We start from the raw sequence: 14,248 nt of genomic DNA, 5'->3' as shown, positions 1-14,248 counted from the left end.
CAGAATTTAGTTTAAATACTATTTTTATTTACTTATTTATTTATTTTATGGTGCTATGGATTGAACCCAGAGGCCTTATGCATGCTGAGCTATACTCCCAGCCCAATACTTAACTGAGAATTCTGGACAAAGTATTGTAAATCTACTTCAACAATTGAAGATCTAATGAAGTAATAATGAACTGTCACATTAAAAATCTAAGCAGCCAGGTGCTGGTGCTCACACCTGTAATCCCATCTACTCAGGAGGCAGAGATCAGGAGGATCGAGGTTCGAAGACAGCCCGGGCAAATTGTTTGTGAGACTCTATCTCGAAAAAACCTAACACAGAAAAAGGTCTGGTGGAGTGGCTCAAGGTGAAGGCCTTGAGTTCAAACCCGAGTCTCACCGAAATAAAAAAGAGAACAGGAGTAGGTTGCTTTTTTTCAAGAAGTTGTCCCAGAGAGGAAAGCAGCCTGACAGAGTTGCAGATACCAGAGGTGACAATGGAAGATGAGGTGGCTTTATTTAATGGAGCATGCATGTCAGTGTTTACTTATGGAAGAAAAGGACTGGGGGAGAACACGTTACAGCTGGTGCAAAAGCAGTGAATGTAACACATCTAAGAAGTTTGTGGTTCTTGCTTTCTTGTGGTTCTGAGGATCAAATTCAAGGTCTTATGTATGTTCATCAAGCACTCCACCCCTGAGCTATGTCCCAAGCCCAGATGTGACACCATCTAAAAGATTCAGAAGGAGGTTGTATTCAGATATAGATACGGAAGGAAGTCACCTCCTTCCTTGAGTGGGACGAGGAAGGTAAGGGAATGGATGTAGTGGTAGATAGATTTCCTTTTTCTCTCTTTCTTTTTTGTTTGTGTGTGTTGTTACTGGGGTTTGAACTTAGGCCTTTTTTTGTCATGTTTTTTTTTTTTTGAGATAGGGTCTCTCGAGAACTATTGCCTGAGCTGGCCTCAAACCTCAAACCTCCTGATCTCTGGCTCCTGAGCAGCTAGGAGCACAGGCGTGAGCCACCAGCGCCCGACTTGTTCTGTTATTTTTTTATTTTGGGGCAGAACTCAGGTCCTCACGCTTGCTAGGCAGGCTCTCTACCACTTGAGCCAGTCCACCAGCATGGTACATACATTTTCTAGTAAGAGAATGTATTTGACTAGTGGTAAGAGAGCTTCTCTGTGAGGTAGGAGGCACCAGCTCTGTCTCTCTTCCCCTGGGAAGTGAAGGAAAAAAGAAGAGATAAGCTCCCAACATGGTCCTTGGGAAAAAAGGCGTGACATCTAGCTTGAAATACACAAAAGAATTAATTGCCCAGCAGCATTTCCAGCTCTTATTAGAGCTGCATCCATTATATGGAAGATGGCAGTTTGTACAGTCACTCAACAAATTCTTACTGTTTACTGGCTACTTGATTCTAACCTCACTCAGCCACCCATAATTCTGTGGTCTGAATTCTAATTTTTTTATTTAAACATTTAAAAAAACAACTTTATTCAAGTTTAATTTATATACAATGAAATATATGTATTTCAAATGTGCAGGCCAATGAGTTTTGGTAAATGTGACACCATGTAACTGCCACCACCACGATAATGATATATAGAGTAGAGGGTGCTGGTGGCACACATCTGTAATCCCAGCTACTCAGGAGGCAGCAATAGGAGGATCACGGTTCAAAGCCAGCCTGGGCAAATAATTCATAGCACCCTATCTCAAAATACCAAACATAAAATAAGGGCTGGTGCAGTGGCCCAGGTGGTAGAGCACCTGCCTTGCAAGTGTGAGACCCTGAGTTCCAACCCATGGCCACCAAAAAAAAAAAAAAAAAAGCCACATAAGTCACTACTATGAGAAACCACACTTACAAGTGGGGAGTATGTTCTGCATTGTCTGAATGTTCATGTCACAACAACAAACTTTTAGAATTTACTTCCAGGAAAGGTTTGCCTTTCCTTGTATGCAGTGTACTTCCTTTTAGCAGAAAAGAAATGACATGGCATTCTTTCTCACCTTGACTGTTAGGAACTGAGAGCCACGTGGATTAGTTGTGGACAGTCCTTCTCCCAGCTTGCTGATAAGATTTTTCTCTTCCTTCGTTCCTTCGTTTTTCTCTAACTCTCTTTTGTAATTGCCTCAAATTACCAGTGTGCCAATAGTTATATTGCAGTGATCTCTTCTTGGAATTAGAGGACAATGACAAGTCAGTCATGGTGTCCCCATAGCAACTCAAACTTTAAAAAAAGGTAGGGGTGGGTGTGGGGAGGGGAACTGGGGGCATGGCCAGTGGTAGAGCACCTGCATAGCAAGTCCAAAGCCCAGAGTTCAAACCCCAGTACTGCCAAAACCAAAAAATAAGCCAGTGCTGTTGGCTCATACCTGTAATCCTAACTACCTGGGAGGCTGAGATTGGGAGGATCTCTGTTTGAGGCTAGCTTGGGTAAATAGTTCTGGAGGCCCCTCCATCTCCAAAATAACCAGTGCAAAATGGACTGGAGGTGTGGCTCAAGTGGTTAGAGCACCTGCTTTGCAAGCATGAAGCTCTGAGTTCAAACTCCAGTTCTGCCAATGAATAAATAAAGTCATAAATCAACACTCCACACAACTTGAACTTTTACCTGGTTGCACTCCCTCAATAATCTCTCCCTGTTTCCCCAGGAATGTGACTGACAAGCTGCTTCCTCAGGGAATTCCTCCAATCCTGGTCAGCCCAGCAGCCCACTGGAACATCGTTCTGGGTGAGGGAGACTGTGATATGCTGACGCTGGGGTTGTTAATGACTCATGTGGTTTTATTCCCCCACCTAGACTGTAGCCTCTCCCTGCCGGAGCAGTGTGGTGTGCACAATTATTTCTGCTGTGAGCTGTAATGCCAGACTTCTTGGATTTCAATGTTATCATTGTCAGTCACTATTCTCTTTTTAAATCACTTTATAAAGACGGGTGGTGTGTGGCTCAGTGGTAGAGCACTTACCTAGCATTTGTGAGTTCCTGGCACTGGAAAAAAAAAAAAAAAGCTTTGTTGAGACGTGATTGACATACAAAAAGTTATACATATTTAGCCGGTGCCCATGGCACATGCCTGAAGTCCTAACTACTCAGGAGGCAGAGATTCAAAGTGGGCTTGGGCAAAATAGCTCATGAGACCCTAGCTTGGAAAAAGCCATCACAAAAAAAAGGGCTGGCAGAGTGGTTCAAGTGATAGAGCGCCTCCCTAGGAGCATGAAGCCCTGAGTTCAAACCACAGTACATCCAAAGGAAAATAAAAGAATGTTACTCATTGTATAGCATTGTGTAGATAACTGAGTGATATTTCATATCACGTATATAGAGAGATGGTCTGTAAGTGAAAGTATATGCTTGTTAAATACATTACCTTATAACATACTTTAATAAGATATTTTGTAAATATTTTTAAATGTATCCGTAACATCCAAAAGTCTCTTTCTGCCCTGTATTAATTAATTAATTAATTATTATTTGCGTGTATGATGAAAATGTCTTTAATTCTGTACTGGGGGTTGAACTCAGGGCCTTGTGCTTGCGAGGCAGGTGCTCTACCTCTTGAGCCATGCGCCCAGTCCATAAAAACTCTTAACATAGGATCTACCCTCTTAGCCAGGTGTTGGTGGCCACTTGCAATTTTAACTACTCAGGAGACAGGGATCAGGATGATTGTGGTTTGAGGCCAGCCTGGGCAAATAGTTCACAAGACCCTATCTTGAAAATACCCAACACAAAAAAGGGCTGGTGGAATGACTCAAGTGGTAGAGCGCCTGCCTAGGAAATGTGAGGCCCTGAGTTTAAACCACAGGACGGCCAAAAAAAAAAACAAAAAAACTATCCTCTTAGTAAAAATTTATATATGCAATATACAGTTGTTAACTATGGACTCTATGCTGTACAGTAGTTCTCTAGGACTTACTCATTTTATACAAGAAACTTTGTACCTTTTAAAAATATATCTCATTCTCCCTCCCCTACACCCTGGCAACCACCATTCTGCTGTATACTTCTGTGAATGTGGCTATTTTAGAGTCTTCTTATTAGTGATATCACATAGTAATTGTCTTTCTTTGGCTTATTTCACTTAGCATAACATCTTCTAGCATTTTTTTTTTTAGTTCAAACAGCACTGGGGTTTGAACTCAAGGCTTTGCGCTTGCAAGCCAGGATCTCCAGCCACTTGAGCCATTCTGCCAGCCTGATATAACATCTTCTGGTGCATCTTTGTTGTCATAAGTGACAGGACTTCCTTTTCATCTTTTCTGAGTTATGTTATAAAATAGTTGACAAATAAAATTGTGTATATTTAAGGTGTGCAATGTGCAATGCACACATTAGGAAACAATTACCACAACTTAGCACGTCATCACCTCACAGTTTGTGTGTTTGTGGTGTGTGTGTGTAGAACAGCTAACATTTAATCTCTTAGCAAATTTCAAATACACAATACAGTACTGATAACTATGTCACAGTGCTGTACATTAAATCCTCAGAATTTATTCTTCTTATAATTGAAAGTTTGTAAGACTCCTGTGTGTATATTGTGTCACTTTTGTTTTTTGGCACTGAGGTTTGAACTCAGGTCCTCACACTTCCTAGGCAGGCACTCTACTACTTGAGCCACTCCACCAGCCACATTTTCTTTATCCATTGTCCACTGGTGGACACTCAGTTGTTTCCGTGTCTTTGGTATTTTGAATAAAGCTGCAGTGATGTGGGGTTGCAGATATCTCCTTAAGATATTTAATTTCGTTTGAGTGTATATCCACTAGAGGGATTGCTGCATCATTTAACTTTTTGATGAACTTCCATTTATTATTTTGGATAATAATGGCTGGGGTTTGAACTCAGCATCATGCTTGCTAGGCAGGTGCTCTATCACTTGAGCCTCTAACCTTTTTTTCTCTGGTTATTTTGGACTTGGGGACCTTGCTTTTTTCCTGGACAGGCCTGGACTGAGATTTGCTTCCCGAAGTAGCTGGGATGACAGATGCACAGCTACCAGGACCAGCTTTTTCTTGTTGAGGTGGGAGTCTCAAGAACTTTTTTTCCAGTCTGCCCTGGAACTGATTTCCCCACAATCTCCACCTCCCACGTAGCAGGGATGACTGGGGTGCCACTTCGCCCATCTATTGGTTGAGATGGCATCTTGTGAATTGTTTTGCCTGGGTTGGCTTTGAACCTCAGTCCTCCCAATCTCTTCCTCTTGAGTACCTAGGACTACAGGTGTGAGCCTCCAGTACCTGGTCCAATCACAATTCTTATGTTTTTTTAAGGTGTACTGGGGTTTGAACCCAGGTCCTCATGCTTCCTAGGCAGGCGCTCTCCTACTTGAACCAGTCCACTAGCCCTGTTTTGTGGTGGGTATATTTGAGATAGGGTCTCATGAATTATTTGCCAAGACTGCCTTTGGTCCTTGATCCTCCTGATCTCTGCCTCCTGAGTAGCTAGGATTACAGGTGTGAGCCACAGATGCCTGGCCCAATCAGTGTTTCTGATCATAGGTAATTATATAACATCCCAGTAATCCTACCTGTAAATGGAGATAAGACCAGTACTTTAGGACCGATGGAGTGGGTCAAGTGGTAGAGAACGTGCCTAGCAAAGTGTGAGGCCCTGAGTTCAAACCCCAGAACTGCCAAAAAAAGAAAAAAGAACAGTACTCAGCAAGTGTTGTGAGAGAGTAAATGAAATGGTGTGTGTATGGTATAGAAGAGTTTGACATATCGTGAAATGTCACTCTTAGCTCTTCTCATTACTTAGACTGTTCTGTTCTTCTCCTTCCTACAGCTTTGCCCCCACGGCCTCCATGCCACCCTGGTCTCAAGTCCCCAAAGCCCTCTGGCTTCTACTACCAAAATACGTGGCACTCCCTGTCTTGTTCTGGCCGGACCTTCCCTACTGCTGACAGCATCCTGGGCTGCCTGGCTGGCCGCGTGGTCCACATGATAGGAGACTCCACCCTTCGGCAGTGGTGGGAGTACCTCCGTGACACTGTGCCTTGTGAGTGGTGGCGAGGGGAGGCGCGGGACACAAGGGCACTCAGGAAGGAAGACGTGAACAGGGAAGGCTTCGCAGAAGGAAACCCCCGTGTTTGGTGGAGGGTGGGCCAGGATGCTGCGTCTCTGTGAAAGGCAAGTGAGGGAAGAAGTCAGTTTTGGGAGGGTGCAGTTACTACCATCGAGATGCCTTCCTGATTTCACCGGAAGTTATGCCCTGAGTTCAATGACATCGCAGAACCGTTCAAATAACCGTTCAAATAACATCATCTTTTGTGATGACCAAAAGAGTCCTGCTGGGCACAATGGCGCATATGTAAAATCCCAGCTACTCAGGAGGCTGAGATCTGGAGGATCACGGTTTGAAGCCAACCCAGGCAAAAAGCTAGGGAGACCCCCATCTCTACAAACAAGCTGGTGTGGTGGTGCATGCCTTGATCCCAGCTACATTAGGAGGGTGATGATCTGAGTGAAAAACATGAGACCCTACCTGAAAAACAACTGAAGCCGGGGCTGTGGCTCGAGTGCTAGAGTACCTTCCCAGCAACGTGAGGCCCTGACGTCAAATACCAGTACCTGGGGTTTAGGAGCAGGAAGAGTTCTCATTTAGCTTCTAAATAAAATTCCCATTTAGTCTCTTAAGTAAAAATTAAAATGTGAAGGACATAGAGTTCACTTTCCTTGTTCCTCCTACCTCAGTTTCTCTTCTTTATTTCTATTTTGATTTTTCCTTTTGGACTTGTTGCTGGGTCCTCCCCAGTGGTTTGAGAGAGACGGTGGTTCACTCAGCACTAAACACCGAGTGACTTCTGCTGAGTGGACATGGTTTCCTCAGCCCCTCCCAGACACAGCTGCTGGAGTGGCTCAGGTGGTAGAGCACCTATTGCCAAGTGTGAGGCCCTGAGTTCAAGCCCCAGTGCCGCCAAAGGAAACAGAGTTCTCTCTTCTTGCTTTTTCCCCTTCCTTCCCCCAACGCCTGGCAGCCACTGGTCTTTTTACTCTCTCCATACTTTTGCCCTTTGCAGAATGCCATATAGACTTGTTCAGATTGACTTCATTCTCTTAGTAACACACGCTTAAGTTTTCTGTGTCATTTCATAGATTGACGCTCATGTCTTTTTAGCCCTGAATAATAATTGTCTGGATTTTTCACTCTACTTATCTACTCACCTACTGAAGGACCGCTGGTTACTTCCAGGTTTTGACAAGTATGAATAAAGATTTTTGTAAACACCCTTATGCAGATTTAAGTTTTCACATTCTTTGGGTAAATACCAAGAATAATTTTTTTTTTGAAACTAGCATCCATTCCTGGACCTCGTTGTTTTGTCTCTTGATTTCTTCCTTGCTTAATTTTTTTTTTTTGGTGGTACTGGGCTTTGAACTCAGGGCTCTGCACTTGCTATACAGGTGCTCTACTGCTTGACCCACACCTAGCACTTTTGCTCTGGTTATTCTGAAGATGGGGTCTCGCTGTTTGCCCAGGCCAGCCTAAACTGTCATATCCTATTTACACTTCCTGCGAATGTTGGGATGACAGGTGCATGCCACTACTCCCAGCGTTTTTCCATTGAAATGGGGTCTTCCTAACTTTTTACCTGGCCTGGCCTTGAACCACAATCGTCCTTATCTCTGCCACCAATGTGCAACTCTTTTCTTTCTTTTGCTTTGTTGGTACTGGGGTTTGAACTCAGGGCCTCTGCTTGCTAGGCTGGTACTCTATCACTTGAGCCACTCTGTCAGCCCTTTTTGGTTGGCTCTTTTTTGATATAGGGTCTCATGAACTACTAGCCCAGGCTGGCTTCAAACCGCAGTCCTCCTGATCTCTGGTCCTGAGTTGCTACAAGTAGAGTCCTAAGCCACCAGCATGAAGCTCTTATTTACTTTTACTTCGTCCTTCCTCTCTTGCCTCCTCTCTCCCTCCCTCCCTCCCTCTCTTCCTTTCTTCTTTCTCTACTTCCTTCTTTCTTTTTCTCAGTACTGGGGTTTGAACTCAGGGCCTACACCTGAGCCACTCTACCAACCCTTTGTTGTGATGGGGCTTTTCAAAATAGGGTCTCACAAACTAATTGCCTGGGCTGGGTTTGAACCACAATCCTCCCGATCTCTGCCTTCTGAGGAGGTGGTTTACAGGCATGAGCCACAGGTACCGACCCCCAGCCCTGTTTGCTTTGGTTTATTTTTCAGATAGGGTGCCCTGCTTCTTTCCTCCTGGGCAGTCCTTGAACTTTGATTCTCTTACCTCCACCTCCTTCATCGCTGGGATTACAGATGTGCACCACCATGCCTGGCATCCTTGATTTCTTTGCATCTATACTCATCCTTTCTTTTCTTTCTTTTTTTTAAATTTTATTATTCATATGTGCACACAATGCTTGGGTCATTTCTCCCCCCTGCCTCCACCCCCTCCCTTACCACCCACTCCGCCCCCTCCCTAATTTTGTTGTAGAGAGAGTATAAGCAATAATAGGAAGGAACAAGGGTTTTTGCTGGTTGAGATAAGGATAGCTATACAGGGCATTGACTCACATTGATTTCCTGTGCGTGGGTGTTACCTTCTAGGTTAATTCTTTTTGATCTCACCTTTTCTCTAGTTCCTGGTCCCCTTTTCCTATTGGCCTCAGTTGCTTTAAGGTATCTGCTTTAGTTTCTCTGCGTTAAGGGCAACAAATGCTAGCTAGTTTTTTAGGTGTCTTACCTATCCTCACCCCTTCCTTGTGTGCTCTCGCTTTTATCATGTGCTCAAAGTCCAATCCCCTTGTTGTGTTTGCCCTTGATCTAATGTCCACATATGAGGGAGAACATACGATTTTCGGTCTTTTGGGCCAGGCTAACCTCACTCAGAATGATGTTCTCCAATTCCATCCATTTACCAGCGAATGATAACATTTCGTTCTTCTCCATGGCTGCATAAAATTCCATTGTGTATAGATACCACATTTTGTTAATCCATTCGTCAGTGCTGGGGCATCTTGGCTGTTTCCTTAACTTGGCTATTGTGAATCGTGCCGCATCATCCTTTCTTTTCTTTTCTTTATTCTTCTTATTTATGGAAGACTCAGGGCCAGTTATCAAGTGTCAGCCTTCTGGATTGATCTGACTGCTTCATTATGGTTATCTATTCCTGTTATTTCCTGAGTACTGGAATTCAGATACTCAGTTTTAACCATTGCCTGGGTGAAGTTATAAGCTCTGTTTGTAGCACATTGGGAGATGCATTATGTCTGGTCATCTATGTCTAGTGATGATAAAATTGCCACATAAAGGGATAAAATCTTGGTCCCTTTCTGATGTACGGTTAGGTTTTTCCCTTGGGAACAGAAAGGAATCCATGATCTATGTGTTATTAGTTTGGCCCTGTGTGAACTGTAACAATTAACAATGCTACTAATGATTTGTATTTTTGAGGTATTGGGGAGGGAACCAAGGGCCTTGTGCACGCTCAACCACTGAACTATATCCCCGGCTCCAGTGATTTTTTTTTTTCTGGTGGGTCTGTGGTTTGAACTCAGGCCCTCACACTTACAAAGCAGGTGCTCTATCGCTTGAGCCACATCTCCAGTCCATTTGCCCTGGTTATCGTGGGGAGATGGGGGTCTCACATTCTGTTTTCCCAGGCTGGTCGCAAACTGTGACCCTCCCAATTTCAGCCTCACAATTTCAGAGGATTACAGGTGTGAGCCACCTGTGCCCGCTTTCTAATGGTCTTAATACAGGTAATCACCATTGCCTGAACCTATCATTTTGACATTACAAAATTCTGATGTACTAACTCTATTGCTTTTTCTACATTTACTTGATGTTGTCCTTTTAAAAATAATACTTTGTTTCATTAACTGGTGCTAACAGATTAGCTTAAAGCATTGTTCCTCCTGTAAATACAAAACCATATATTAAAAAGGTATTTCTCTTTATTTACCAAGTTACAAAGAAAAGAGCCGCTTTAACAGCTGCTTCAAATGGTGACAAATGACTCTTGAGTATCATTATAGGCTCTCTACATGGATTTTTAAGATCCAGTGCAACTGAATCAGTATAAATAGTGTTTCTAATACTCAAATTTTCGCAATTTTTGCCAAGTTGCAAGCTGTGTCCTTTTTTGGCACAACTTCGACATCAGAAAGGTTCCTTGCTGTGTCTGACTATATTTGAAAAAAAATGATGTCAAAGTAACAATACCACTATCTTAGTAACAATAAAGCCACTGAGTGAAGTTAAAGACCCCTTTATTGGTGATGACAGGTCTGTCAAAAGAATTCAAAAGTTGACCTGAATTTTCCATGGGACAAAAGAGAGTTCATTTGGAATACCAATGAGGACAACAATTGCTCTGTTAATTTTTCATCTCTGTGACAAATTCCTGAGAGAACGAAATTAAAGGAGGAAAGCTTTATTTGGGCTCATGGTTTCAGAGGTTTTAGTCCATGGTCACCTGGCCCTGTTGGTTCTGGGCTTCTGCATGGCCCAACACCAAGGCAGGGAGCACGTGGTGGAGCCAGGTGACTCACCTCATGGTCGCCAGGAGGCAGAGAGACCAGAAAGCAAGCGTTCACGGGTGGATTTCTCCTTTGCTACTTTTGCTCCATCCAAGCTCCCACTCTATTGGGTGGCAACGCCCACATTCAGAGCCAGTCTTTCCCCCTCAGTTGTGGTCCCATATGTCAATCATCTCTGGAAACGCCCTCACAGATGCACCAGAAGTGTGCATCTCCCAATCCAGTCAAACTGACTGAAGGTTAAGCGTCACCTGGAGGCACATGCCTGTAACCCCAGCATTTGGAGGCCGAGGCAACAGGATCATGAGTTCAAGGCCCACCTGAGCTACATAGTGAAACCTTGTCTCAAAACCAAAACAAAACAAATAATAATAACAACAAATTAACCCTCACAAAACAGTGGATTGAAACACACAGACATGTTTAAGTTTAGAAATGTAGAAAAATAACGATTTGGAAAATTTGAGGCAACACCGACTTGTTATTTTAAAAACTGATAGAGGAGTTGAGGGTATGCCCCCAGTGGTTCAACAAGTGCCTAGCAAACACAGAGCCCTGAGTTCAAACCGCAGTACTGCCTCCCTCAAAAAAAAAAAAAGAAAAGAAAACTGATAAAGGAAAAAGTAAAGTCTATCTAGCTTTCCAATTTAGCCAAATATTGGGTGAGTAAATTTTTTTGTTTTTTCTTTTTTTCATACTGGAATTTGAACTCAGGGCAAAGCTTGTTAAGCAGGCGCTCTACCACTTGAGCCACTCCACCAGCCCTCTGTAATTTTTTTTTTTATCTTTAAGTGCGTCTCATCAAATGCAAAGAAATGTGTGTAAAGTTAGTGGAATAAATTCACTGTGTGAGACTGTTCTTAATTTGATAAAACTCTTAGATTCATTTCTTTCATTTCATTCCCAATTTCAGAGGTTGCACTTCCTAAATTTTTTTTTGATGGTATCGGGGGTCTACGTTCATACCCCCTGAATGCATCCAATCTTGTCTGATGGGGTTGAAATCAGGACCTTGCTTACAATGCAGACACTACCATTTGAGCCACTCTGCATTTGGTTATTTTTGAGCTAGGGTCTTGCCCTATGCCCAGGCCAGCCTGGACTGTGATCCTCATAATTGTGGTTTGCTGCATAACTGGGATGACAGGTGTGTGCTGCTGCACCCAGCCATTGGTTAAGATGGAATCTTGTGAACTTTTCTGGCCCAAGCAGGCTTCAAATTGCAATCATCCCAATATCCACTCCCAAGTCGCTAGGATTACAGTCTTGAGCCACCACACCTGACTTAAATTTTATTTTTGGACATGTGTTCATTGTATATGAACCAAAAGTCAAAACTATGCAGAAAATTATGCAAAGAGAAATCTTGTTCTTCTAGACCTGTCCCCCAAACTCCATTCCCTTCATCTATACTTAAGCACTTTGTTAATTTCATATTTATCCTTCAGATACTTTTGTTTGCAGATACAGGTGTATAATGTGTATGCATATATAACGTGCATAATTTCAATTTTATTATGAAATATAACAAAACAGAAAACACAGACTGGCGGCGCAGCTCAAGTTAGAGTGTCTCCCTTGCAAGTGTGAAGTCCTGAGTTCAAACTCTGGTACCACCAAAAAAATCAGAAAATACACAAAACAGTTTAGTATATGGTTACAAAAATCTCACTCATGTAGCTCTCACCTGAAGAAAGAGAACAAGCCCATGGGAGGTGGAGGCAGGAGGATTTCATGAGTTCCAGGTCGGCTGGGGCTACATAGTGAGACCCTGTCTCAAAAAAAAAAGGAAGGAAGGAAAAAGGGGCGGAGGAAGGGAGGAGGGAGGGAGGAAGGAGATGAGGGAGGAAAGGAAGGAAGGAGAGGGGGGAGGACAAGTCTCTCATCCCAGAAGCCCCTGAGACTGTTTCACCCTATTACAATTCCTTCTCTCTCTCTCTCTCTCTCTCTCTCTTTCTCTCTCCTTTCAGATTTACCTATTATTCTCACTTTTATAAAATCTATTTCTTTATAGGTTGCTGGACATTGCTAAAGAATACATGTGAATTTTGTCTGATGTTGAACTTTGTGTAAACGATAATATATTCTAAGGATTCTTTTGGGGTTGATGTCTTCCTCAAGATTATGTGTTCTAAAATTCATCCATATTCTTTCATGCAATGGTAGTTAGTCCACTTTACTGCAATACGGTATTTCACTGATTTATCACACTGTCTTCACACACTCAACAGTTGATGGGCATAGTGGTGCACACCTGTAATTCCAGGACTGGGGAGATTGAGGCAGGAGAATGGCAAATTCCAGGCCAACCTTGGCTACGTAGTGATACCCTGTCTCAAAAAAAAAAAAAAAAAGGACTGTAGGTGTAGCTCAAGTGAGTGCCTGTTTTGTGAGCTTGAAGCCCTGAGTTCAAATCCCAGTCCCACCAAAAAAGAAGAGGAAGACTAGGAAGGAAAAGAAGAAGAAGAAAGAGGCTGGAAGTGGTGCTCACACGTGTAAACCCAGTTACTTGGGACACAGAGCTGAGGATTGTAGTCCAGGCTATCCTGGGCAGAAATGCAAGACCCTATTGGAAAAATAGCTAAGCAAGAAAAGGGCTTTGCGGGGAGGGTTGGCTCAAATGGTAGAGTGCCTGCCTAGCAAGGGCAAGGCCCTGAGTTCAAACGCCAGTATGGAAGAAAGGAAAAGAGGGAAGAGGGAGGGAAGAAGGGAGGGAGGAGGGAGGGATGTGTGGAGGGAGAGGACTCTCAGTGACTGGCTTTCATTTACGGAGTGCAAGGAAAATATGAAGGAAATAACTGAGCAAGGAATAACCAGAACGGTTAATGTAGTGTTACAGAAGGCAAACACATTTTTGGAGACCAGCCAGCATAGAGAAATCAAATCAAGAAAGGGATGGGGAAGTAGCTCTGGGAGAACATTTGCTAACACAACAAAGAAAAAAGAAAAGAAAAGGAACAAACCAACCAACCCTGTAAACTGACAGGACCTGGGATGGATGACAGTGGGTTTAGGAACAGAAAGCTTGGGTCCTGGAAAGGAAGCAGGAATAGGAACTTTTATTTGTACGAAAGGATGGTGACCAGTCCTGCATTAACCCTCAATCCCTTCTCTCTCTTCCTCTCAACAGCTATGAAGTCAGTGGATCTTCATGTCACATATCAGGCAGGGCCCCTGATGGCCGTGGAGACCACTCGGGGCATAGTGCTGCACTGGCGGGCCCACAGCTGGCCCCTGCGCACTGCCCGGACATCAGTGGCCTCCCTGCACTCTGTGGCCAGAGAGCTGGGTGGCCTGGCCGGGGGTCCCTACACTGTGGTGGTGTTGGGTCTGGGAGCTCACTTTACCACCTTCCCTCCATCCATCTTTGTGCGACGACTGGCTGGGATTCGGGCGGCTGTGATGGCCCTGCTGGCCCGGGAGCCCAGTACTCTTGTGGTCATCAAACTGGCCAACACTGGCTATAAGTCTGTATACGGCAGTGACTGGCTCACCCTCCAGGTGAACAGGCTCCTCCGAGCTGCCTTTGCAGGCCTCCGTGTGGCCTTTGTGGACGCCTGGGATATGACCAGCAGTCTGGCCTTGCCAGACAGCATCCACCCAGGGAGGCTCATTGTCCAAAATGAGGTGGCCTTATTCCTCTCCTTCATCTGTCCCACCTGAGCATTTCTGAGACCTGGGATGGATGATGGAGAGCCTGGGACCTGGCCATCAGAATGAAGAAGAGTGATGATGGGACACGAAGCGAAATGTGCCACC

At 43.9% G+C, this 14,248-nt stretch overlaps 1 protein-coding gene across 2 annotated transcripts in view; it reads left to right on the top strand.

Moving 5' to 3' along the window:
* The window catches only part of LOC109694487 (NXPE family member 3-like), a 30,916-nt gene extending 16,668 nt beyond the window's left edge, over nucleotides 1–14,248 (top strand). For both annotated transcript variants that reach the window (XM_020176453.2, XM_074075599.1), the window contains 3 exons: nucleotides 2,648–2,727; nucleotides 5,785–5,997; nucleotides 13,620–14,248. In XM_020176453.2, coding sequence (XP_020032042.2) covers nucleotides 2,648–2,727; nucleotides 5,785–5,997; nucleotides 13,620–14,152 — 826 coding nt within the window. In that variant the 3' untranslated portion in view covers nucleotides 14,153–14,248. The remainder of the gene's footprint in view (nucleotides 1–2,647; nucleotides 2,728–5,784; nucleotides 5,998–13,619) is intronic.

Source organism: Castor canadensis, chromosome 6 (assembly GCF_047511655.1).
Source record: "Castor canadensis chromosome 6, mCasCan1.hap1v2, whole genome shotgun sequence".
Lineage (NCBI taxonomy): Eukaryota > Metazoa > Chordata > Mammalia > Rodentia > Castoridae > Castor > Castor canadensis.
Note: the sequence above shows the minus strand (reverse complement) of the source record. Positions and strands in the feature narration are given on the sequence as shown.